The sequence below is a fragment of the Cervus canadensis genome, chromosome X (genome assembly GCF_019320065.1).
Source record: "Cervus canadensis isolate Bull #8, Minnesota chromosome X, ASM1932006v1, whole genome shotgun sequence".
Taxonomy (NCBI): Eukaryota; Metazoa; Chordata; class Mammalia; order Artiodactyla; family Cervidae; genus Cervus; species Cervus canadensis.
The window spans coordinates 63906041-63932543 of NC_057419.1; the positions used below are offsets into that span (position 1 = coordinate 63906041).

The window sequence follows — 26503 nt, forward strand, 5'->3', positions numbered from 1 at the left end:
CAAACCTTCCAAATAGTTACTTTCAATAGTAAGCATTATTTTTCATCATGAAAAATAATGACGTAGTGAAATATGAGCCATATCAAAAGGTGTATTTTCAAGAGCTATTTAAGAGAGAGACTCTTTTCCGCATATGCTTTTCGAATCTCCCAGAATGATGTTGGCAGCCTCCTTATAGACCATTCTTATCTAGAAGGGAGTGGATTTTTTTTTCAGGTAATAAGATCTAATCAATTTCTATTATCAGAATTATATATATATATTTTTAGCTTGCAACCTGACAAGGGTACGATTTAAGCAATTTAAGTAGCAAGAACATATTAAAATGAGTCCTGAATGTAAGCATTTCTTTACCTTCCTTACTTCATGTCATAGAAGCATCAACATTTTGCCTTCAACAGGATAGATTTCAAATAAAAATCAAGCTTGAAGACTAAACTATTAAACTTCACTGAAGCATAACAGGATGACACAGAAAACAATGGTTTCACTTCAGAAACTGGACATTCACTGGGGAACACTTATTATAGGTTGCCTGCATAATAAAATTGTTTTCTATTTTAGTAAGAAAGTACTCACATTTATTTATCACTGGAAATTGGAAACTGTATTACACATTTGAATTCTGTGGTTAATCTACACTAATATTCTTATCCCTGATATGCATAAACAATCAGTTTTTTTTTTATATATTGGCTACTGGTTGAAGAAAAGAAAGCCAATAGAATTGCATTTACTTAACAATTACTTTTTCTACATTTTTCCAATGCTACTACATGATTATCTAAGGTAAAATCTGTACCCAACTCATAATAATTTTTGGATATAAATGGAAATGGTTTGCATCAGTCTGATTTCATTATTAATACATAGTTCTTTGAAATAGAGAGTAACTGTATAGGTGTTGCAGTGGAAAATTCCCCTGTCCTCATACAAATTTCTTTCACTTTTTATAAATTTGAGCAGGCTATGATTATGTTAGCATTCTTCAATTAAAAATGAAAATTCAACCAAGGAGAAAAAAGTAGTAAATTAATATAATTAAAAATTAAATATCTCATTGTGCAACCTAGTGACAGCATTACTACCTCTTACTCTCATATACTTAATACTATCAGTAACTGCCCAGTAAACCAAAAAGAAGTTAATGTGAACTAATTCATTTTGAATCTTTTGAACTATATTGGGTACATATAACATAGATACTCATTTCATAATTCCATCTCCAGCTTTTAAAATAGTGCCTGCCAAATTTTATAATGAGAGTGTGTGGGGAAGATGATTCTGATATTTTTACAATCCGTTTAAGAAATATTTATTATTTCTAGAGTCTCTTATACATTTACTCTTAGAATGCCTATTTGCAAATAACAGAACCCCCGTTTGAATAATCTTTTTTGGAAGACACCAAGTGTTTCATGAAGTAAAGGAAGAGTTGATTAAGCATGACAGAGGTATGTGTCTATTGATGGGCAGAGAAAGGAGACCCACAAAGAGACGAGAAAGCAGGCCTTTAGAGAAAAGCAGAGAAATAAATACTCCCTAGAACTACATATTCGGAGAAGGCAATGGCACCCCACACCAGTACTCTTGCCTGGAAAATCCCATGGACGGAGGAGCCTGGGAGGATGCAGTCCATGGGGTCGCGAAGAGACGGACATGACTGAGCGACTTCACTTTGACTTTTCACTTTCATGCATTGGAGAAGGAAATGGCAACCCACTCCAGTGTTCTTGCCTGGAGAATCCCAGGGACTGGGGAGCCTGGTGGGCTGCCGTCTATGGGGTTGCACAGAGTCAGACACGACTGAAGCGACTTAGCAGCAGCAGCAGCACTACATATTACAGCTTCAATAAATGAAGATAAACAGATTTCCTGCATTCTGACTACAGAAGATTTGGGGGAGCCCAACCTCCCTTATATGCCCACTCTGGCCAGGAGGACAGCATATGACTGAACTATGATAAGAATCTTGTGGCAAGCTTGGGAGGTGGTTTCCATAAAAAAGGAGTGGGGGTTGGCAGGCCGGGCAGAGCAGACTGTCTCATAGATGCTGATCATGCTGGGAAAGTGGATGGTAAATGTAGAGAAGTGGCAGGTGATCCCACCCAGGTTAATAACAAGTTAATGTCCTAGAGAAATAAGAGACTGGAATGACAGTAGGGGACAAACGGTGAATGTAATTCTGGATTATTTTACATAGACTGAATAACATTTTAGTCAGTAAAAAATGATCAACTGTCATTCATATGAATTATATGTTTTATGGCTGAAAAATGGATGAATAGTGTTAATTTTCTATGTTGCAAAGTAATATTTTATTCAGCAAGCAGTGGGTAAACACAGGGTAGGAAGTATAACAGAAGAGGGTATGATAATAAAGGGAACGTGGAAGCAATTTTTTGTATACTGATTGACCACTTTGTACTGGGCATTATACCTTAAGTTAGGGAACCTCTCAGAAAGCTTTGCCCTTATAAAAGTTTTTGATTTCTACAGGGCTTTAAAGAAAAAGCAATTAGGTTAGGGCTGAACTCAATATGAACTGCTCAGAACCTACAATTTCATATCTAGGTTTAAAATCTAAATTATTATTATTTTTTAAAAAGCTTTATTTATTTTATTTTATTTTTTAATTTTTTTAATTTATTTATTTTTAATTAGTTGGAGGCTAATTACTTCACAACATTTCAGTGGGTTTTGTCATACATTGATAAAACACAGTTGATCTTGGATTCATGTATCATCCCTTCCTCTGCTGCACTGTAGAACCCTGGACAAGTCATTAAACTTTTTTTACTGAGATTTCCTCACTTGTAAAATAAAGATATAGAGATACTATGTGTTTAATAGCATTTCTTTGATGCTAAGTTCTACAATAATGTAATGAATGCAAAACATAAAACAGCATAGTTCTTGGAAGACTAAATGCTCAACTAGCATGGACAGCAATAAGGTTCTAATCTGGGTTTGGGGCATGGTAGGAGGTAGAGATGGAGAAGGCAATGGCAACCCACTCCAGTGTTCTTGCCTGGAGAATCCCGGGGATGGGAAAGCCTGGTGGGCTGCCGTCTATGGGGCTGCACAGAGTCGGACACAACTGAAGTGACTTAGCAGCAGCAGCAGCAGCAGGAAGTAGAGACAGAATGACAATACTTGATATCACATAGATGGCAGAGGGAACTGGAGAAAGGGAAATGGTACTCACCCCAGCAACAGGGCCAGTGCAGGTCCAGTTAAACTTGAATCCTCATCTCAGTAGGGGATTTGAGATGTTGACCAGAGATCTAACTGGAATGCTATCCTAAAGACTGGGGATACCAGTCTGATGGTAGGAGAGGGATGGGATGTAGGTAAATTTCCAGGCCCAGAAAAATAGTCCATGTGTAATAGGTTCTCATTAAGTATTTTTGGATGGAAAGATGATAGACTTTATCAGTTCACAGCAAATAAAATATGGCAGAAACTGCTAATTGTCTCCCCAATATTTACTTTCTCCCTTTTTGCTTCTCTTTGTTCTAGAATGTCTCCCAATTTTATCTGGGAGTCTGTCAAGAGACATTTCCCAGTCTCAAGGACATCTATGTGTGCCTATATATAACTGAGATCTCACTGATGGGATACAAGTAGAAATGACATATGCATCTTCAGGTCATGGTTTTAAAAGGAACCAGCTTGTTATTTACTGAGGATGTGACTGTAGAATTGATGATGCAGATGAGGACAACTTGGTGGATGGTGGAGCAACAAGAGAAAAGGACCTGAAAGTGAAAGTCACTCAGTCGCGTCCGACTCTTTGCGACCCCACGGACTATAGAGTCCATGGAATTCTCCAGGCCACAATACTGGAGTGGGTAGCCTTTCCCTTCTCCAGGGGATCTTCCCAACCCAGGGACTGAACCCAGGTCTCCCACATTGCAGGTGGATTGCTTACGAGCTGAGCCACAAGGGAAGTCCCAAAAGGACCTGAATCCCTGATAATCGCAGGGGGCAGAGGCATTGCACTCCCTAAACCACGCCCAAATCCAGGTTTACAAGTGAAAGAGAAAGATGCCTTTGTCACTGTTAACTGGCCTTGGTTAAAAGCTGGTTACATTCCTAACAGGCTTCCATCACTCAAGTATGGTTGGAGGTATGAGAGGGTATATTTCAAATTTATTATATTCTAAACCATCTGAGTGGGACTAAGTTGAGCTGAGGGACTGCTATTCATATTCATCAGAAATGTCTTTAATCATTTAAAATGAGCATTTATTACTTAGTAGAAATAGTTACTATAAAAAAGTAAAAATTATTTTACCATCTCTTGTATATCCTCTCTACACTCTTGTATACGCTCCCTTCTGTTATACCTCATTTACATTCTCTCATCACTGAAATAATTAGATTAGACACAGAGATGGTAGTAGTGAGATCAAAGTAAAAAACAATAGACCAAAATAAGAAAACTAGAGAAGATATTTTGATTCTGCAAGGCATTTCATACTTAATTTTGTGGTTAATTGCTTTATAAATAATACATAAAGATTTCTCCACTTGATACTAATAAAACAATTGTTAAGGGAATTTCCCTTTCAATGGGAATAGGAGCCTTCTATATTATTTCATGTGGAAGATGGCTGAAAACTAAAGTTTGTATCATTGAGAGTTGATTTTGCCAGACCATCATATTAACTTTGTGAAATGTCTTAAGACTCCAAATGTCAGAGGGATTATTATACAAAATATATTTGGGTATTGCATCTAATTTATGTCAATTTTTCTATCTCTTTAAATAAGAAACATTTTATTCAAGGTCATTCTTTAAAATTTAAAGCTACAAACCATGGCTTTAATCACATTCCATAAATCAGAAAAAGAGAATAAAGTAAGAAATTAAAGTTGAAAGACATGAAAATTACAGTTACTACAATTTTTTCTTTCCTCACTGATGACATAACCTGAATCTATTCTTATAAATCCATCAATAGCCAAAACTAATGTCATTTGCAGAAAACTTCTATGTGAAGAGGACAAAAATAACTGAACACTCGTTGGGCACTAACAGTAAATGAGAAATGGATGGGCATGAATTTTCGTGTAACTGAGTAATCAGCAACCTGAAATTTAAGGAAATTGAGTTTTTATTTATTATAATTCTTTATACCCATGACTCTGTTCTCTTACCTTCTATATCTTCATAATATGCATATGATTTTCTTTTTGGAATCACTATAAAGTCTGACAGGTCTAAGATAGGATTTTTTCCCCAAAAATCTCCATCCAGTGTGACTTCCACTTCCTCTTCTAGCCGCTTCCTGGCCTGACACTTTATGACAACTACAGGAGAGAAATAGTTTCAGTTAATTTGATTAATGGGCTATTTGATTGTTCTTGAGATAGAAAAAAATGAATTATGCTATGAAAAATAGAATTCCCTTTGGCAGACTTTGGCATGTCATCGCATCTGGTATTAACACACATACATTCATTCAGTATCTATATACACTGACATTTTGGAATCATGAATATTAAATAATATGTAAAAACAGCATGACAAGAGATAAATCTAGAAGATACACAGCAAAGTACAGAAGATTACATTAAGATGCAGAAATGTGATTCAGGGACTAGATTTTTCAGCTATCTGTAAGCTTATTGTGGTAAATACCAAATTTTACTTAAATAAAAATACTACAGCAAATACTTTCAAATAATTTTTTTTAAAGTCTTATAATATTTATTTTATAATACTTTTAGAATATATCTTATTATCTCCTAAACTAAAAATATTAATTTAATTAATATTTAATTTAACTAAAAATAATATTACATGTACCTTGAAATTTACTTAAATTATTTAAGTAAAATATTTTAATTTCCATGTGTGAATTGCTTTCAAATTGATACAATACACTATTTAGCAGTTAAAAGTAAAACTAATTATTTATTTAAAAATAATATTAACCATTATTACATATTAATTTAATTTATAGCATTAAACATTAAATTAATGTAACTATATATTTCTCTCTATATATTAAACTCCAACATTCTCTTATATAAATTTCAGACGTGTTAGTGATCTTGTGAGTAACCAAAATATTATATCTATATATAGCTAATAATTTTATAAAGGAATATTACTATGCTGGCACCATCTCTATAATATTATGAGGCCATGTATACTAGAGTTCATATTTATCCAAAATATATCAAATGTTATATTTTCTCAGTTCAGATGCACACAGGACATAAACTGAATATGAGATAAAAAAGTGAATCATAATATTAAAAAAACTTTTGAAATATATTACTGTATGCTTTTATGGCATCACTAATAACATATTTTAAAATAATTTTATTAGAATATAGTGCTTTACAATGTTGTACTAGCTCCTGCTGTACAGAAAAAAAAGATAATAATATGTTCATCGGAACTGCAAAACTGGATAATGTTCAGCAGATTTACGTGTTTTTGCAATATGTACCACATCTACAGTAAAGAAATAATTAAAATAAATTTTATTTTAATTCTTAAACTTATAGGTTGATACTGAACATTTTGGACTTAGAATTAATTATGTGAAATGTACAACAGGGTACAAAGTTAGATGTAAATTAAGTGGGTTGAAATGGCTGAAGAAAATGTACAAGCTTTTCTGGTTATAATTAGCTTCAGTCTTAGAGCATTAAATCGGAAATTAGTGTGATCAAAGTAACAATTAGCATCATGTCACTGGCCTTGTCCTATACGTCCTTAGGAAATTAGTGTCCTAGCAATACCAGGATTACTAAATCACAATGGATTCACATTCCATTGTCTTTACACTGTGATAGGCAGTACAGCTCTTTTCCAATTATCTACCTCAATGGACAGGAGCAGATTAGAATGCACAAAGAGAAAAGATGGCTCACAGTGCAACAAAAGTACCCTGGGCTTGAGAATAACCTGGGTTATAGATAAACATAGAAAAGAAGAAAAAGAAACACCAAACATTGATTGACACAGCTGAGCAGGGAAAGCAATGGGTTATTTCCGACGTGTTCTTAGGAATGAAGAATGGGCTGTACAGAGAATAAATAATATTTATTTATAAAATCTTACCCATTTGTTTCTCAGGGCATTTGTAGAGAAAAAGAATTACTAGAATAGGTTTTAGACTTTTGGTAAAATGATTTAATAACTACTATACAATCTGCTCAGAACACAGATGTTCACTTGGTTGTGCTAATATAACACAGGCTATTTACAGAACTCACATTTACTTAAAAAAAATAATAACTACCAAGAGAAGTGACTTGACAGAAAATGTCTATGTTTTGGAAGCATATTTAACCTTTATTGAAGACAACGGTGCAAGAAATTTATGTTTTTATTTTCTCATAGGCTTTATTTTAGACTTCTAAAAATCTGCTTTAAATCTTTAATCTAGGGGGAAAAAAAACAGTATCTGGAGTAGACACGAGCAATACTGCTGTTAGAATTCCAACAGAGTAATGTCTAGGCTGTATTACATCACTTTGATCAGAAGACTATTATAAATTTTACACTGCTCAGCTCTATGGAAAGTATACAAAAACAACTATGTCCTAGACAGAAATAAAAAAAATATTTTGACATGTTTGTGAAGCATTCTGAAGATAATTTAGTGTATGTGAAATATTTATGTGTTGATAGTTTTTTTAGCACAAGAATAAAAATTCTTCAAGTAAAACAAATGACATTTATTGTCAAAGGTATTGTTAGGTATGTGGATTTTCACTCCACTTAAAATTAAACTACATAAGGAAATATATAATCTTGTTCTTCCTTTATAACCAGTGTATCTGGGGAAATGCTATTATTCACAAGCAAAACTTGCTATTTTCTCTTCTAAGTGTGGTGACATAATTTATGCTAGTAAAGACAAGCCCTTTTTCACTAGCAAAGACTGGTATTGGAGGAAGAAGGAAAATTCAAAATTTCAAGACTTCTTACAGCTTATTTGTGTTGTTCAAGGTGGAGATTGAAAACAGATAGCCCTTTGTTGTGCAATTCAGTGATTCTTACTTATGAAGAACTATGCCTAGAGCCTGGTAAGAGGTTGGGATACTAAATTTCACCCTATGGTTATCTAAGAGGAATTGTGCTTGTTATCTAAGAGGAATTCTTACACTGACCCTGGGAAGAAAATGGGAACATCAAAGTATGCAGAAGAAGTGAGAAGAGTGTTAAGGAAAGAGAACATACAGAAACTTGAGGTAAGTCTGGATTAGGTGGAGGAAAAAAGGGGTCATTGAGAAAAAGAAAGGCATTTTAAGAGTAGAGATTTGATGTTGCATGTGTGGTGGCAAAGGAAACCTCCCTGAAACCTCCGTAGTATATTCTGACTAGGTTTTGGAGAACAAAATCAAAGATTTGTATTAGGAAAACTAACAGAGGAATCATTGTCCCCATGAGTTACACAGAAGCCAGAATATGGTGATTATATGTGATCCAAGAAGCCAAGTACCTAGGAATTTTACAAGTCTAGTACAGGGCTCAGAGTGCATCAAAGACTATGAAATAAAGGGGTCTGAAGTTGATGTTATATCAATCTTAGCTGATTGGTAGGTTTCACCAACAGCAAGAACAACAGGAAATGGTATAGTTTTGTGAAAAGATCATTGAACTTACTGTTAAGAGAACAGATTCAGCCTTAGCTTTCCCACAGAGCTGGGTGACTTTATACCTACTTTCTCTGAAACTGGATTTTCTTGCTTGTACAAAGAAGACATGTGATTAGACGGTCTCTAAGATCCCTTAAAATCCTAGTGTTCTCTGACTGTAAGATATACTTACTTTGTGAGTTTTCAGGAGGTGGTGCCTGTGGGAGTCCAACAATAGGGTATATCCAGCGTATTTCTAGAATTTCTTCACTGTCTAGTCCCAAACCCCTGATTAGAAATTAAATTATTAAGAGTGAACAAAAGAAGAAACACTTTCAGTATTAGTATAAAATAACACATTTTTAGTGACCTAATGATACTTTAAACAAAGCTCATAAATTTAAACTTCGGTGGAGAGAAATAAGTATGAAATAACAAACATTTTCTGCAAATGCTGATTTTTATAAACATTTCAAACCAAACCCTGGGAAATCATCACAAAGAAAACTGCAGTACCATCACTGCCAGATCCAAGTTACAACTGAAGAACTCTTTTCCCTACATTCTGGAGCAGCTGGCCCTCCATATCTGTGGGTTCTGAATCCACAGATTCAACCAACCATGAACTGAAAGTATTATATAAAAAAAAAAAAACAAAAACAGAAAGAAAGACATTTTGGAAAGTTTCAACAAAAACAAAACTTCTATTTACATAGCATTTACATTGTATTAGGCATTATAATAACACAGAGGTGATTTAAGGGCTTCCCAGGTGGTGTTAGTTAGTGGTAAAGAATCCGTCTGCCCATTTAGGAGATGCAGGAGACACAGGTTCGATCCCTGGGTCTGGAAAATCCCCTAGAGGAGGAAATGGCAACCCATTCCAGTATCCTTGCCTGGGAAATCCCATGGACAGAGTAGCCTGGCGGGCTATAGCCCATAGGGTCACAAAAGTGACATGACTGAGCACAACACAGCAGCAGAGGTGATTTAAAGTATATGGGAGGATGTGTATAGCTTATATGCAAATTCGATGCCATTTTATGTAATGGACTTGAGCAGCAAAGGATTTTGGTATCCGTGGGGGTCTTGGAATCCATCCCCCAAGGATACTGAGGGACGACTCTATTGGTATTAATATTTACTGATGTGACTAAACTGTGATTAATAAGAGGTAATACAGTTTCCATGGATTATACTCTAAACTGGATAGGAAAAGCACAAAACAAAAAATGCCGTTAAGTACAGGACTTCAGAAAGTAATGGGGAATATACTTTTGGAGGCTACCAGTTAAAACCAAAGGGGCATTTGTAAAATTATTCAAAGTCCATCAGACACCATCAGGAGGACAGTGATCCTAGAAAATGGTTTTGACTGTTGTTGAAAACAGATTTTTCTTATTAAAGATGGAGCACAAGACACAACAGGCAGGACCAGCTTCACCAGCATATGACTCATTCAACAGCACAAGAACTCCACACTTGGAATCGCTCATGTTTGTTTACTGTCTTGATATTCTTAATACTTTTTGAACAACGGCCTGCTCATTTTCATTTTACCCAGATCACGTCTGCAGTCTTGACTGCAGGAGTGGTGAAATCCTGGCAGAATGGACATTAATGAGCCTACAGGAAAGAAGGTTTTGAATGTGAAGAAGAAATATGTACACATAAGACAAAGTAAGAATTTCCTTTGAATTAAGGCTTCTAGACCATTATTTAATTAAATTATGAAAGAAGAGAAAACATTGAAATCTTCCATCAGTACTGGAGTCTGCTTACATTTCAGCTAAGCAAAGAGGGGACAAGTAACATGCACTCTGGCAAAGACACCACACACCCTAGTCATGGCAGTATTTCATCAGGATGTCATATACCCAGCACCGTATCATCACTTGGGTGTGCATCAGTATAAATCCTATACTTTGCCCAGAGAGGCTGATCCAGGTTGCTCTGTAGATATAGACTCAAAAAGGACTCTTTGTATTTGACTGTATCTGACTGTGATTCATTGATACGATACTTAAGATTGACTTGTTCCTCACTCAGAACTTCAAATCAGCAATGATATATACAATCCCCCTATAACAAGTATATTTTCTTCCTCTAACTATATACATATCAATACTTCAGAGAAAATAAACTCATGAACTTTACATTGCATAACATATAAAAGAAACTGGATCAATCAACGCTAGTCAAAATGAAATCATATTCCTTCAATGTCCTATTTAAACGTTACCTTTTCACCTCTGGGTGCAATTCCATAAAATTGTCAATAAGCCATCTTTTTCCACTGGCCTTCCTCATTTGAATAAGGACCATTGTTTTTTGTAATTTCATAACCTGGGGCATAAATAACACCTGGATATCCAGAGTCCCTTTAGGAGGCAATGCAATTCCTGTTAAAAAAAAAAAAGTTCGAATGTGGTACGCATTTTAGAATATAATTTTAACAATGAAAGTAACTTTTCCTTACTGATTATCTAAATTTTTCAAAATCACTTCTGAACAAAAAAATATGATAAATTATATGTGTACTTTACTTCACTAATTTCCTAAATTCCTAAGTAGGAATTAATTCCTACTTCACTAAATTTCCTCAAATGTCATCAATTTTTTAAGAAACATTTTATCCTGAGGCAAGAAGGTTCTTCTGAAGAGGATAGAACTGAAGAACTGTTGATAGTTTTAGCTTAAGTTTCCCAGAGTGATAAAAGAACCATAAAACCTATGAGCCTTTACAAGTCTTACTGTATTTTACATAAGATATAGTACAGCAATTCTGTCCTTTCAATTTTTTTGTGTATTTTTTTTTCTAGACCATAATAGTTCCATGTTTCTGTCTGGAGCCCCAAAATGGCTACCAGTAAGCTGTTTATTTCTCTAACTGATCCATGAAGGAAGCTAAAGCTTATTCATGAAAGAAAGGGGCATCCACCTCAGGTTGTAAAAATCAGAAGACAGAAAAACACAACTTTTTCTTACATTATAATGAATTAAAAAAATTTAGCCTTTGCTTTGCATAAGTACTACCTGCAAAAAAAATTGTTAGACATGGAGTTTGCTATGCCCCAACTAGAGAGATGCTGATTTGTTTAGTCTGAGCTGAGGTCTCAAAGCTGCATATTTAAGTAGTAGCTCAAGAGATCCAGAAGCAGATGGTCATGAGACTTAGAAAAAACCCCTTTACCAATGGACAAGTATTGAGAGGTTAGAAGACTAGTGAGCTTCTGGCCATTTATAACACTGAAGGTTTCCAAGTGATTGGTGTCTTCTTTTATTTTGAAGAGTAGCATTCTTTCTTTATAAGAAAATGAGGGATTACTGACTATATATTTTTTAATTCTTTGTTATTAGATTGAAGATATTCAAGGCCATTTTGTGAATATTGTACTAAACTATAAAGAATATCAAAAAAGAAAATAGAAAATGGCCCCTCTACAAAATATTTCAACTTAAAATTCTTATAAATTTAAAATTTTTATTTTTATTCCTTCAGGAAATAAAAATTTTCTAAGGTGTATAATCACACTTAACAATAACCAATAATCAATATGATTACTAGTTAGTATTTATTCACTGTTGACTATATGTCAGGCTCTGTGCTAAGTATTTTTCACATGACATTTCATTCTCCAAAATCACCATAAATAAGTGTATTATGTTTTTCATTTAAGATGGAGATATTGAAACAATTTGGTTAAACAACTTGCCCAAAGTTCCAATGAAAGACCGTGGTGTGAACAAGATATATGAAAAATTTCTATCGTCAACTTCGTCTTTATGAGTTCTATATTTTCAATGAATCATTGCATTCAAATAAATAAAAACAGCAAGAGCCAGAATAGGCTAGGATAAAAAGCTGGAATATGATAAAAACAGGACAGCTGAGTCAAATAAACCATACATGAATCTCCAAGGAAAAGTTTCAAAATGATCATTTACTCTTACAAAAGTACATTACCCGTTAGAAATAAACCAGAAATAAATAAAAATAAACTCAGACATTCAGAGAGTGTAAGGAGTCAAGACAAAGATACAAAGGATACTTGGTTGCTAACATCATGCTTTCTTAAAATATTTGAAATGAAAGATAATCCTATAATAAGCCCATTTAATTAAAAATCTAGTAGGCTATTTGTGGCTGCAACTTTCCACCAGTCTACAAGTAGAGCATCAGTCTACAAGAAGAACTAATACCAGTCTACAGGTAAAACCAATACCAGTCTACAGGTAGAACCACAGTTTCTTATTGAATTAACCATACATTTCTTTATTATTACATGTTTGAATAGTAAGACTCACTATCATGTTAATAAACTTCCAAGAAATGACTGAAGCTCAGCATTGATAAGAACTTTGAGGATTTATCAGATTCATTCCGTGTCTCATAAATAATTTTTATTTCCTTTGGTTTTCCCATTGTCTTTTGCAACACTTTGAGCAGAGACAGGAAAGCTGTCCACATTTCTATCTTATAAAGAATCTGACTCATGTTTACTTCTAATATCTATATGTTTTCATCCTTATAGTTAAATATTCAATCCATTTGTAATTTATCCATGTGTAAGGAATGAAGAATGCATTCAAGGTTGTTGATTTTCTGTATGAGACTAGTTGTCCAAATATTGGATACTATTGCTTATAGGTAGAATCCAGAAAAATGGTATGGATGAACTTACTTGCAAAGCAGAAATAAAAACACAAATGTAGAGAACAAACTTATGAATATCAAGGAGAACAGGGTTGGGGTAAATTGGGAAACTGGGAGTGACTTATATACAATAATATGTATAAGATAGATAACTAAGGAGAACTGACTGTATAGCACAGGGAATTCTACTCAATGTTCTGCGGTGACCTTATAGAAAAGAAATCTAAAAAAGAGGGGATATATGTATATGTAAAGTTGATTCACTTTGCTGTACACCCAAAACTAATACAACATTGTAAAGCCACTATATCCCGATAAAAACTAAAACAAAAAGTTCAATGATTGGAAATGCCACTGTCATGGCCTTTTCATATATGTTTTGGTCTTTTTCTGCAGTCCCTAGATTTCTCCTCATGTGTAAGTACCACGCTGTTTTAATTATAGATGCTTTATTTTCTGCTAGGACTGTCTCCTCCTTCAGCTCATTAAAAAAAATTTTTTTTTCAAATTTCCAAGGAATAGTTAACTTCAAGAAGGGGATGGCCTGGCAAGCAGTACTTTTAACGGGATCATCCTACATTTACACTTTACGGATAATAGCCATTTTTTTCCATTCATGATCCATTCAAGATCAATGATAGGGCCTTTATTTTTTTTCATTTGAGCATTATATTAGGTGCTTCTAGGTTCTTGGAATAGGTTTTTAGCCAGGCTTAGTTTTCGGTGTTGCTAGAGGCTCATTTCAATATCTACATATGTGTTTAGCAGGAAGCTGGGAGAAACCACATCAGTTGTTTCTATCATCTGACTGGGAAATCTAGTTAGTATGATGATCACTACATTCATTAGATTACACAATCTAATAAAACGTATTCTGCACTCAAAACATTTTCTAAGCTGATCTTTTGGTGTTTTACTTTATTTCCATACAGTAACTACACAAACTAACTACAGATGTATTTACCTTTTTCTATTACAGTTACCATTCAAAGGTTCAAAACCCTAATAATCATTTTGGGGAAAATATGTGCATTTCATTACACACAATTTATTTTATGTGCTTTATGAGAGAGGCATATATTATTTATAGAATTTTTGAAACCCTGATAATATATTATGCTTAGCATCTGAGAAATATTGAAAAGAGTGGCATTCATTATATTATCACTATTACTGTTTTGCTTTTGAAATTTGCTATGGCCTAGTTGCAATTAGCATTCAAATTTTATTCAGTGTATTTTAATACCGCTATTTTGACTGCTCTTTAGATTAAAGGTAATAGAAATATTTATGCACTGATCTCCAATTTGAAATATAGAAGCTGTATAATGCTTTAATGGCTATGAGGTTTCCTGCCTTCTTAGAAGAAAATCTTCTCAAGAGTGTAAAGTGAACATAATCCTCATTTTAGTAATGAAAGTATCTCATCTTGGGAGATTAATTTTTAATCACTTTAGTGGTATTACACTATTACTCTCTACAACATAATTTCTAATATTTAGCATGGAATTAGAAATAGCCCATGTCAGTAAATCAGAGACACTTAAACATGTTGTTTAGTTACTAAAGTCATGTCTGACCCCATGGACTGTAGCCTGCCAGGCTCCTCTGTCCAGGGGATTTCCCAGGCAAGAATACTGAGTGGGTTGCCATTTCCTTCTCCATGGGATCTTCGTGATCCAGGGATTGAACCTGGGTCTCCTACACTGGCAGGCGGGTTCTTGACCACTGAGCTACCAAGGAAGTTTGTATTTAAACATACTAGCATCCTAAATGATAGCTATTACTTTTGTTACAGTGGTTTATTTTATTTATTTATTTATACTTTTGTCAAATGTCTATTTAGTTTTTTAAACTGAAGTACAGTTGATTTACAATATCGTGTTAATCACCAGCCCAGGCTGGATGCATGAGACAAGTGCTCGGGCCTGGTGCACTGTGAAGGCCCAGAGGAATTGGGTGGAGAGGGAGGTGGGAGGGGGGATCGGGATGGGGAACACATGTAAATCCATGGCTGATTCATGTCCATGTATGACAAAAACCACTACAATATTGTAAAGTAATTAGCCTCCAAATAATAAAAATAAATGGGAAAAAAAACCAATATCGTGTTAATTTCAAGTATACAGTAAAGTGATTCAGTTATATGTATAAATGTATATCTATCTATCTATCTATGGGGCTTCCCAGGTGGCACTAGTGGTAAAGAACCTGCCTGCCAATGCAGGTGATGTAAGAGATGCAGGTTCCATCCCCAGGTTGTGAAGATCCCCTGGAAGAGGGCATGGCAATCTACTCTAGTATTCTTGCCGAGAGAATCCTATGGACAGAGGAAGCTGGCGGGCTATAGTCATAGGGTCACAAAGAGTCAGACACGACTGAGGTGACTTAGCACACATATATATATCTATGTTCTTTTTTTCCCAATTCTATTCCACTAGTTTATTACAAGATATTGAATAGAGCTCCCTGTGCTATACAGAAGGATCTTGTTTCTTTTATATGTGGCAGTGTGTGTTTGTTAATTCTATACTCCTAATTTATCCCTTCTGGAGAAGGGAATGGCAAACCACTTCTGTATTCTTGCCTTGAGAACCCCATGAACAGTATGAAAAGGCAAAAAGATAGGATGGACAGGGAGGTCTGGTGTGCTGCAGTCCCTGGGGTTGCAAAGAGTCGGACATGACTGAGCGACTTAACTAAACTGAATTTATCCCTTCCCCATCTTCCACTTTCGTCTTCCACATCAAGGAAGATGTCACCTTGCTTATTTAACTTGTGTGCAAAGTACATCACGTGAAATGCTGGGCTGGATGAAGCATAAGCTGGAATCAAGATTGCCTGGAAAAATATCAATAACCTCAGATATGCAGATGACACCATCCTTATGGCAGAAAGTGAAGAGGAACTGAAGAGCTTCTTAATGAAAGTCAAAGAGAAGAGTGAAAAAGCGGGCTTAAAACTCAACATTCAAAAAACTAAGATCATGGCATCTGTTCCCATCATTTCATGGCAAATAGATGGAGAAACAATGGAAACAGTGACAGACTTTATCTTCTTGGGCTCCAAAATCACCGCAGATGGTGACTGTAGCCATGAAATTAAAAGATTCTTGCTCCTTGGAAGAAAAGCTATAACCAACCTAGACAGCATATTAAAAAGCAGAGACATTTGCCAACAAAGGTCTGTCTAGTCAAGGCTATGGTTTTTCCAGTAGTCATGTATGGATATGAGAGTTGGATCATAAAGAAGGCTGAGTGTTGAAGAAAATTGATGCTTTTGAACTGTAGTGTTGGCGAAGACTCTTGAGAATCCCTTGGACTGCAAGGAGCTCAAACCAGTCAATCCTAAAGGAAATCAATCCTGAATATTCATTGGAAGGACTGATGTTGAAGCTGAAGCCCCAATACTTTGGCCACCTGATGCAGAGAGTCAACTAATTAGAAAAGACCTTGATACAGGGTAAGACTGAAGACAGGAGGAGAAGGGGACGACAGAGGATGAGATGGTGAGATAGTGTCACTGACTCAATGGACGTGAGTTTGAGCAAGCTCTGGGAGACGGTGAAGGACAGGGAAGCCTGGCGTGCTGCAGTCCACAGGGTCGCAAAGAGACAGACACAACTGAGGGACTAAACAACAACAACAACAACATCTTCCACTTTGGAAATCGTAAGTCTGTGTTCTATGTCTGTGAGTCTGTTTTTGTTTTGTAAATAAGTTCATCTGTACTATGTTTTTTTAGATTCCACATGTAAGTGATATCATATGATATTTATCTTTGTCTAATTTACTTCACTCAGTATGAGAATCTCTAGGCCCACTCATGTTGCTACTATTAGTGATGTATTTTAAAGAAGAATGTAATTTTTCATTTTTATATCAAGTCATCAAGAACATGGCTTTTCATTAACCACTTTCACACATGAAATCTGTGTACTTTTTACTTGAATATATTTTCAATAACTGATTTATGAATAACCTTAAAATTATCACTAAAAAACAGAAGAGAATGATAAATGTGGAGAAGAGTTCTTTTATTTATTCTTTAGTTGGTATAGGTTGAATTATGTCCTCCTCCTCAACTCATAAATGATTGCCCAATTGCCAGTATCTCAAATGTGATTGTATTAAAAGATGAGGCCTTTAAAAAGATGGTTAAGTTAAAATAAGACTGTTAAGGCGGGCTCTAATGAAATCTGACTGGTGTCCTTAAAAAAAAAAAAGGGAATTTTGACAAACAGATGCACAACATGGATGCCTAACACACACAGGGAAGACCACATAAGGACACAATGAGAAGCCAAGTAGAGATACCTCAGAAGGAATAAAATATCCTGATCCCTTGATTTTGAACTCCCAGCCTCCAGAAATGTGAAAAAATGATTTTATTTTGTTTAATCCTCCCAGAATGGGATTTTGTTGTTACAGCCCTAGCAAACTAATACATGAAATTACATTTCCTTCTATGTTATCTCAGAGGCTGAGACATAGGATGTCACTGAACTTCCTTGGAGAATTTCTAATTCCAGACTCTCAAAACATAGGGCAGATAAGAGAAAACTGACTCTGACTGCTATGATCATGAAAAAGCTATGGACAAAGCATTCTTCCCTTTCTACCTGTACCTCTTTGACTGAGGTGCATGTATTGAATGGGGACATGTATTGAACAGCAAGAAGGGCCTTTCAGGAATGGAACTTTCTTCCTGAGGTATTAGGGAATACTGTAGCTTTGCTGTTGTTTGGTTGTTGTGTTTGACTCTTTGCGACCCCATGGACTGTAGCCCACCAGGCTCCTCTGTCCATGGGATTTCCCAGGCAAACGTACTGGAGTGGGTTGCCATTTCTTTCTCCAGGGGATCTTCCCAACCCAGAGAATGAGCCCACATCACCTGTATAGGGAGGTGGGTTCTATACCACTGCGCCACCAGGGAAGCCCATATATTGCAGCTTTACGCCTCCATCTTTTATAGAACTAGCTAACGTCTGAGATTTAATAAAGAACTTGTCCAAAGAAGTCACCATTACAAAGGGCTAGTGTACAAAAGTACACTAAGGAGAAGGTTACATTCATGTGTATAGGCCACAATAGATAAAAACCCATGCTTCTTAGAAAAATGTTCAATATGAAACATACAATGTTTTTAAAGTAGATTTTTGGGGTTATTCAACACAAATATGACGGCTAAGGTAAGTTTTACACCACAAAGTAAGCACCTATAAGTTAAAGTTTGATGTTTTCTTTTTTAAAAATCTAAGAATATATTAGCAAAAAAGAGTTTTCTGTTATTGGAGACCTTCAACATGCTGAATAACTATTGAAAGTGATGACAGAAGGGTTTTGAGCTTTACATTAGTATTTAGAATATCTTAATGCTCCTTCTAGTCTTAATATTCTATGATAACATGTTTCCTTATAAATAGAAAACATAACTAAGGTTTTTGTAAAAAAAAACATCAGGAAACTCCTCTGGCCAAGGTATTCTCTAGGCAAGAATACCGGAGTGGATTGCCATGCCCTCCTCCAGGGGATCTTCCCCACCCAGGGATCGAACCCATGTCTCCTGTGTCTCTTGCATTGGCAGGTGGGATTTTACCACTAGTGCCACCAAGTCAATTATACTTCAATTAAAATGATAAGAAGAAGTGAGGGGCATAAGTACTGAGAACCTTTCAAGTCATTTTGCCATAAAGAAGGATCAGAGAAATGGGATGGTAGCTGGCAGGGATAAGGGGTAAAAAGAGGCATGTCTTTCAATACTAAGAGATATTATTTTATGCATTCTTTTTTTTTAACCTTTTATTTTGTATGGGGGAATAGCTGATAAGCAGCATTGTGCAAGTTTCAGGGAAACATCAACGGAAATCAGTCATTCATATAGACGTATCCATTCTCCCTCATGGAGAAGGGAATGGCAACCCACTCCAGTGTTCTTGCCTGGAGAATCCCAGGGATGGAGGAGCCTGGTGGGCTGCTGTCTATGGGGTTGCACAGAGTTGGACACGACTGAAGCGACTTAGCAGCAGCATTCTCCCTCAAAGGGTTTCCCAGGTGGCACAGTCGTAGAGAATCCACCTGCCAATGCAGGAGCAGATGGAGATGTGGGTTTGATCCCTGGGTCAGGAAGATTCGCTGGAGAAGGAAATGGCAATCCATTCCAGTACTCTTGCCTGGGAAATTCCATGGACAGAGGAGCCTGGCGGGCTACAGTCCATGGGGTCGCAAAGAGTCAGACACGACTGAGCACGCATGCACGCATATTCTCCCACAAACTTCCCTCCCATCCAGGCTACCATATAATATTGAGCAGAGTCCAGTGGCATGTGAACTATGCTGATAGGCACAATCCCACAAGCAGTGTTACAGAGAAGAAAAAGGAAAGAGCTGGAGAGCTCTTCATAGTTGACCAGATGTGGGATTCAGTGAACAAGTAGAAGGTTGACCATAAGAACAGAAAGAGCTTTTCTAATGTAATGGTAAGAGAGGCAAGGCACATGGATAAATATAACATTAGGCTGATCGATGTAATGGAAAAAACAGACAGTTAGACTCTGATTTGACTCTATATTCTTACTGAAATAGAAAGAATATCAGATGACAAAAGGACAGGAAATGCTGATTGTCAGTAGTAGTCACCAGGTTTCGATTCACTGTAGGAAATTTTACTAAAGGAAAAGAATGTCTCATCAAAAGCTCATCATTCACTTACAATTTACTGATTTCTTTGTCTCTATTTCTATCTATCCATCTCTATATCATCAAATTCTATAAATTCTAAGAAGAAATTAGTTCTCTCTCTGTTAGAATGTTTATCTTTATTTCTGAAGCAAGAAAATTATATAAAATGACAGAAAGGGATGGTACTGTATACCTCGGGCTCCATTTTACAAGACCAGACCTTACAAAGTATTTTAATAAGTTCAATTTTCATGCTCTTCATAGAAATATTTTAGTGGTAGAAGTAGGTCTAAATGTCAGGTTATAGAGATCTTTTTTTTTTTTTTTTCTGAAGGGCAGGCACCCAGGTATCTTTGCATAACAAAATCTATAGCTTTGTGTTTTACAATCAAATCAGTAGCTTCATTAACTAGCTTAGAGATCCACCTGCTTTATGCTAAAAATCACAATGACAATTCTCTGTGATTGGAACCTGAGTTCATTTGTGTGGAAAATTGGTCATTTGCCATAATAGGAAGGGAAATTTTACAAAAAATGTAAAATTATTCTCAGTTGCTAACATAATTTAATAAAAATTCATGACAATTATCCAGAGACCTGGCCATGCTTTATGTCAGGCAGTAGCACACATTAAATGCCGTTAAACACTGAGTTCTTAAAGACATTTTCCAATTCACAAATAGCAGCATTAATTTCAAATACATATTATTTCTGCAAATAACATTTTTAGTATTGACTGCCAAACTGAGAGAGTTGACTTAGGCAGGTTGATAAGGAGTCCAAGCCTAAGACCTGTTTAAGGAGGAGGTAAACATTCTTTCTTTTAAACATTCTTTTGCCTTAGACAAGTAAGCCTTGTTGGCAGCAGTATCTCTTGTTCAAGGACATGCATTTTTTTTTTTTTTTTTAGCTTTGGATGTATATTATGGGAGAAGGTCTAGGTAAAAACGTCCACAGCGTTGAGCTCTGGGTTAACCTGTTCTCTCTGGCTAATCTCGTGCTGATGTCATCCCAGGATATATGTTATGGGAAAGGGTCTGGGCAAAATTCTCACAGCTTTGAGGTATTTTTGTATCTCTTCTCAGCAGCTAGTTGAGAAGTATATAAGGCCCCACTTAAACTAGTGAGGTGGGTACTCTCCTGCCCCCTTCTGATGTCTATGTCAGAGCTTTTTCTGTCACTTCTACTTTAAATAAAATCTACACAAAGTTCTTGAGTAACTGAGACTGTCTTTGGTCCCAAGTTTAATCTCCTTCAGAGACCATGGATCTGGTGGCACTCTTCACTGTTAGCTATCATCCTGGGGCTTGTCTGGGATCCCAAGACAAAGTGTAAGTTTTCATCTATCAAAACTACATGATATATGTTAACTAAAATCAACATGAGGCATAGCAATTGTCTCTTGTGAGGAAACAAACATACATGTATTTTTTTCTAAATGCTTATTTAGCTCTGATTATTAGCAATCACATAAACATAAATGATCCATACTTTATCTTTTAAAAAGTAGATATTATAGATATCAAGCACAGTGTATATCATTATCTTTCTGATTATTCTCTCATAATATGATATAATCCTTATTCATTACAAAAATATTTGAGATAGTTATAAACATGAGGTTGTAAGAAATGAAAGTATCCTTTTCTCAGTTATCACCATGATGATTGAAGTCATTCAGTTGTGTCCGACTCTTTGCGACCCCATGGACTGTAGCCCATCAGGGTCGTTGGTCCATGGGATTTTCCAGGCATGAATACTGGAGTGGGCTGCCGTTTCCTTCTCCAGGGGATCTTCCCCACCCAGGGATCAAACCCGGGTCTCCTGCATTGTATGCAGACGCTTTACTGTCTGAGCTACCAGGGAAGCCCAACCACCATGGTAACACTTTGTAAAACTGTAACACAACCCAAAATCTAAAACATTAACATTGAAACAGTGAAGATACAGAAGTTTCATTACCACAAGGATCCTTCTGGTTGGCCTTTTATACACACCCCCACCTCATCTCCTACTCTAACCCTGAATCATTATAGCACTATTCTCCATTTTTAAAATTTTGTGACATTGAGAATATTTGATAAATGAAATCATATAGTATATAAATTTAGGGGTTGGCCTTTTCACCCAGAATAATTTCCTGGCTATTCAATCAAGTTGTTGCACTTACCAATGCTTTGTTCCATTCTGGTGCTGAATACTACTTGGTGGTCCCAGGTGGCGCAAGTGCTAAAGAACCTACTCACCAATGCAGGAGACATAAGAGACACAGGTTTGATCTCTGAGTTGGGAAGATCCCCTGGAGAAGGGCATGGCAACCCACTCCAGTATTCTTGTCTGGAGAAACCCATGGACAGAGGAGCCTGGCGGGTTACAGTCCATAGGGTCACAAAGAGTCAGACACGACTGAGCAACTAAGCACATAGATAAAACACCACTTGTTTAACTATTTACCTGTAGAAGGGCATCTAAGTTATTTTCAGATTTGGGGTATTACAAAGAGATCTGCTATAAACATTCATGCCCATATTTTCGTGTGACATAAATTTAGACTTTTCTGGAATAAATACTCATGAGTATAACTGTTGGATGGTAGGGTAGTTGCATGTTTACTTTGATAAGAAACACCCAAACAATTTTCCAGAATGGCTTACCCTTTCACATTCCCCTCAGTAATGTATGAGTGATCCAGTTTCTTGATATCCTTCCTAGCATTTGATGCTGTCCTTATTTTTTATTTTAGCCATTCTGATAAGTCTGTAGTGAAATCTTTTTGTGTTTTGATTTGGCATTTCTCTAAAGACTAATGATGTTGAACACCTTTTCATGTGCTTACAACCATTAATATATTTTCTCTGGTGTAATGCCTATTCATATTCTCTGTTCATTTTCTAAAAATTGTGTTTTTATTAGTGAGTTTTCAGTATGTTTTATATATTCTAGATATTAACTTTTTGTCACCTATGAAGTTTACAAACATTTTCTTCCAGTTTATAGCTTTCCACTTTATCATCTTCTCATGGTCTTTAATGAGCAAAATATATGAAAAGATGCTCAACATCACTCATTATTAGAGAAATGCAAATCAAAACCACAATGAGGTACCATTACACGCCAGTCAGGATGGCTGCTATCCAAAAGTCTACAAGCAATAAATGCTGGAGAGGGTGTGGAGAAAAGGGAACCCTCTTACACTCTTGGTGGGAATGCAAACTAGTACAGCCACTATGGAAAACAGTGTGGAGATTTCTTAAAAAACTGGAAATAGAACTGCCATATGACCCAGCAATCCCACTTCTGGGCATACACACTGAGGAAACCAGATCTGAAAGAGACACGTGCACCCCAATGTTCATCGCAGCACTGTTTATAATAGCCAGGACATGGAAGCAACCTAGATGCCCATCAGCAGGTGAATGGATAAGGAAGCTGTGGTACATATACACCATGGAATATTACTCAGCCGTTAAAAAGAATTCATTTGAATCAGTCCTAATGAGATGGATGAAACTGGAGCCCCTTATACAGAGTGAAGTAAGCCAGAAAGATAAAGAACATTACAGCATACTAACACATATATATGGAATTTAGAAAGATGGTAACGATAACCCTATATGCAAAACAGAAAAAGAGACACAGAAGTACAGAACAGACTTTTGAACTCTGTGGGAGAATGTGAGGGTGGGATATTTCAAAAGAACAGCACGTATACTATCTATGGTGAAACAGATCACCAGCCCAGGTGGGATGCATGAGACAAGTGCTCGGGCCTGTTGCACTGGGAAGACCCAGAGGAATCGGGTGGAGAGGGAGGTGGGAGGAGGGATCGGGATGGGGAATACATGTAAATCTATGGCTGATTCATATCAATGTATGACAAAAAAAAAAAAGAATACTGGAAAAAAAAAGTGAAAAAAAAATACTAAGAGATTTCATTTGTGTGTTTTTAAAAAATGGAAGATGTAATCAAAGTGATCAGTAGTAATTGATGAGCAGGGCCATGAATGATTTAAATTTTCTTTTGCATGCTTTTCTTCATTTTTCAAAGCTTTTTATAATACATGTAGTATCTTGAAAATAAAGAAAAATATTCAATGAAAAAAAAATAAATAAAAAATAAAAATTGTGTTTTTATTAGTGAGTTTTCAGTATGTTTTATATATTCTAGATATTAACTTTTTGTCACCTATGAAGTTTACAAACATTTTCTTCCAGTTTATAGCTTTCCACTTTATCATCTTCTCATGGTCTTTAATGAGCAAAATATATTAGTTTGATGTTCAACTTATTAATTTTTCCTCTTATGGAATTTGTTATTGGTTAAAAGTAAGAGCTACTTAGCACTGTGTAAAGTTTTGCATAAAGTGTAAGCATCTTGATAGAAATTTCATGAAACCTATAAATCACATAGGACAGAACTGACATCTTTACCATATTGAGTCTTCCAATTCCTGAACAGAGCGTATCTCTCCATTTATTTAAATGTCACTTGATTTTGTCATTTCAAGTATACAAATCCTATATGTACTTTGTTAGATTTATGTCTAAGTAGTTTACTTATTTGGAGAGATTATAAATAAAATTAGATTTAAATTTCAGTTTCTATATTTTCAGTGATTGATTGATTTTTTGTGTTTTGCTTATTTATCATGACCTTGCTGAATTTACTTAATACTTCTAACAAGGTCTTTTTTTTTTTTTTAAAGAATCTTTGGGATTTTCTGGTAATCACGTGATATGAAAATAAGGACAGTTCAATTTCTTTCTTTCATTCTATTTGTCTTTCGTTTTCTTTGCTTGTCTTATTGCACTGGCTGGGACTTCCAACAGCACAATAAATAAGGGCTGAGAGAAACATCTTTGTGTTGCTGCTTGTTCTAGAGAGAAACTATTCCGTGTTTCACAACTGAGGGTGACATTAGCTGTAGTTTTACATGTAAGCTCTTCATCAGGTAGAGGAAGTTCCCTTTTAATCCTAGGTTGTAAAGAGTTTTATAAGAAATTGATATTATTTTTACTCTAAAGCTTTTTCTGTATTGATAGACTGGAGATTTCTTTTCTCCTTTAGTCTTTTTAGCAGGGAAATTTCAAATGCTGAACCAGCCTTTCAGTTCAGTTCAGTTCAGTCGCTCAGTCATGTCTGACTCTTTGCGACCCCATGAACTACAGCACACCAGGCCTCTCTGTCCATCACCAACTCCCGGAGTTTACCCAAACTCATGTCCATTGAGTCAGTGATGGCATCCAACCATCTTATCCTCTGTCGTCCCCTTTTCTACCTGCCTTAAATCTTTCCGAGCATCAGGGTCTTTTCAAATGAGTCAGCTCTTCGCATCAGGTGGCCAAAGCATTGGAGTTTCAGCTTCAACAGTCCTTCCAATGAACACCCAGGACTGATCTCCTTTAGGATGGACTGGTTGGATCTCCTTGCAGTCCAAGGGACTCTCAAGAGTCTTCTCCAACAACACCATTTGTAAGCATCAATTCTTCTGTGCTCAGCTTTCTTTATAGTCCAACTCTCACATCCATACATGACCACTGGAAAAACCATAGCCTTGACTAGACAGACCTTTGTTGACAAAGTAATGTCTCTGCTTTTTAATATGCTGTCTAGGTTGGTCATAACTTTCCTTCCAAGGAGAAAGCGTCTTTTAATTTCATGGCTGCAATCGCCATCTGGAGTGATTTTGGAGTCCCCAAAAATAAAGTCAGCCACTGTTTCCACTGTTTCCCCATCTATCTGCCATGAAGTGATGGGACCGGATGCCATGATCTTAGTTTTCTGAATGTTGAGCTTTAAGCCAACTTTTTCCCTCTCCTCTTTTACTTTCACTTTCTTTACATTTGGAATAAATGACATCTACCCATGGATATATTTTTGTTATATAATGATGGGTTCAATTTATTAATATTTTGTAGAAGATTTTTGTGTTTAATTTCATGAATACTATCAGTCTGTAGCTTTATTTAACTGTGACGTGTTTCCGGTTTTTGTATCAGAGTAATGCCGTCCTCATAGAATAAGTTGGAAAGTGGTTTTTTCCTCTTCTCTATCTTAGAAGAATTTGAGGAAGATGGGTGTTAATTCCTCGTAAAATGTTTGGTAGAATTTGCCAGTGATGCCACTGGCCTAAAGATTTCACCCTGGAAGCCTCTCAATTATTAATTCAATTTCTTTAATAGAGTACTACTCATACTATCTATTTCATTTTTGGTGTGTGTCTGTGCTAAATCGCTTCAGTTGTGTCCGACTCTTTGTGATCCCATGGACTGTAGCCTTCCAGGCTCTTCTCTCCATGGGATTCTCCAGGCAAGAATACTGGAGTGGGTTATCATTTCCTTCTCCAGGGGATCTTCCTGACCCAGGGATTGAACCTGCATCTCTTATGTCTCCTGCATTGACGGGTTCTTTACTACTATCACCAGCTTGGAAACCCCATTTCATCTTTGGTAGATTTGGTAGTTTGGAATTTACTAGAAATGGATCGATTTCTCCTAAGTTGATAAATTTATGTGTTTGCAGTTGTTTACAATGGTGCCTTATTTTTCTAATACC

At 36.0% G+C, this 26503-nt stretch overlaps 1 protein-coding gene across 1 annotated transcript in view; it reads right to left on the minus strand.

Annotated features, from left to right (window-relative positions):
• Positions 1 to 26503, minus strand: part of CFAP47 (cilia and flagella associated protein 47) — a 496124-nt gene that overhangs the window by 49342 nt on the left and 420279 nt on the right. Inside the window, exons 58-60 of the mRNA XM_043459762.1 lie at positions 10853 to 11012; positions 8804 to 8898; positions 5167 to 5319 (exon numbers count right to left, since the gene is read on the minus strand). Coding sequence (XP_043315697.1) covers positions 5167 to 5319; positions 8804 to 8898; positions 10853 to 11012 — 408 coding nt within the window. The remainder of the gene's footprint in view (positions 1 to 5166; positions 5320 to 8803; positions 8899 to 10852; positions 11013 to 26503) is intronic.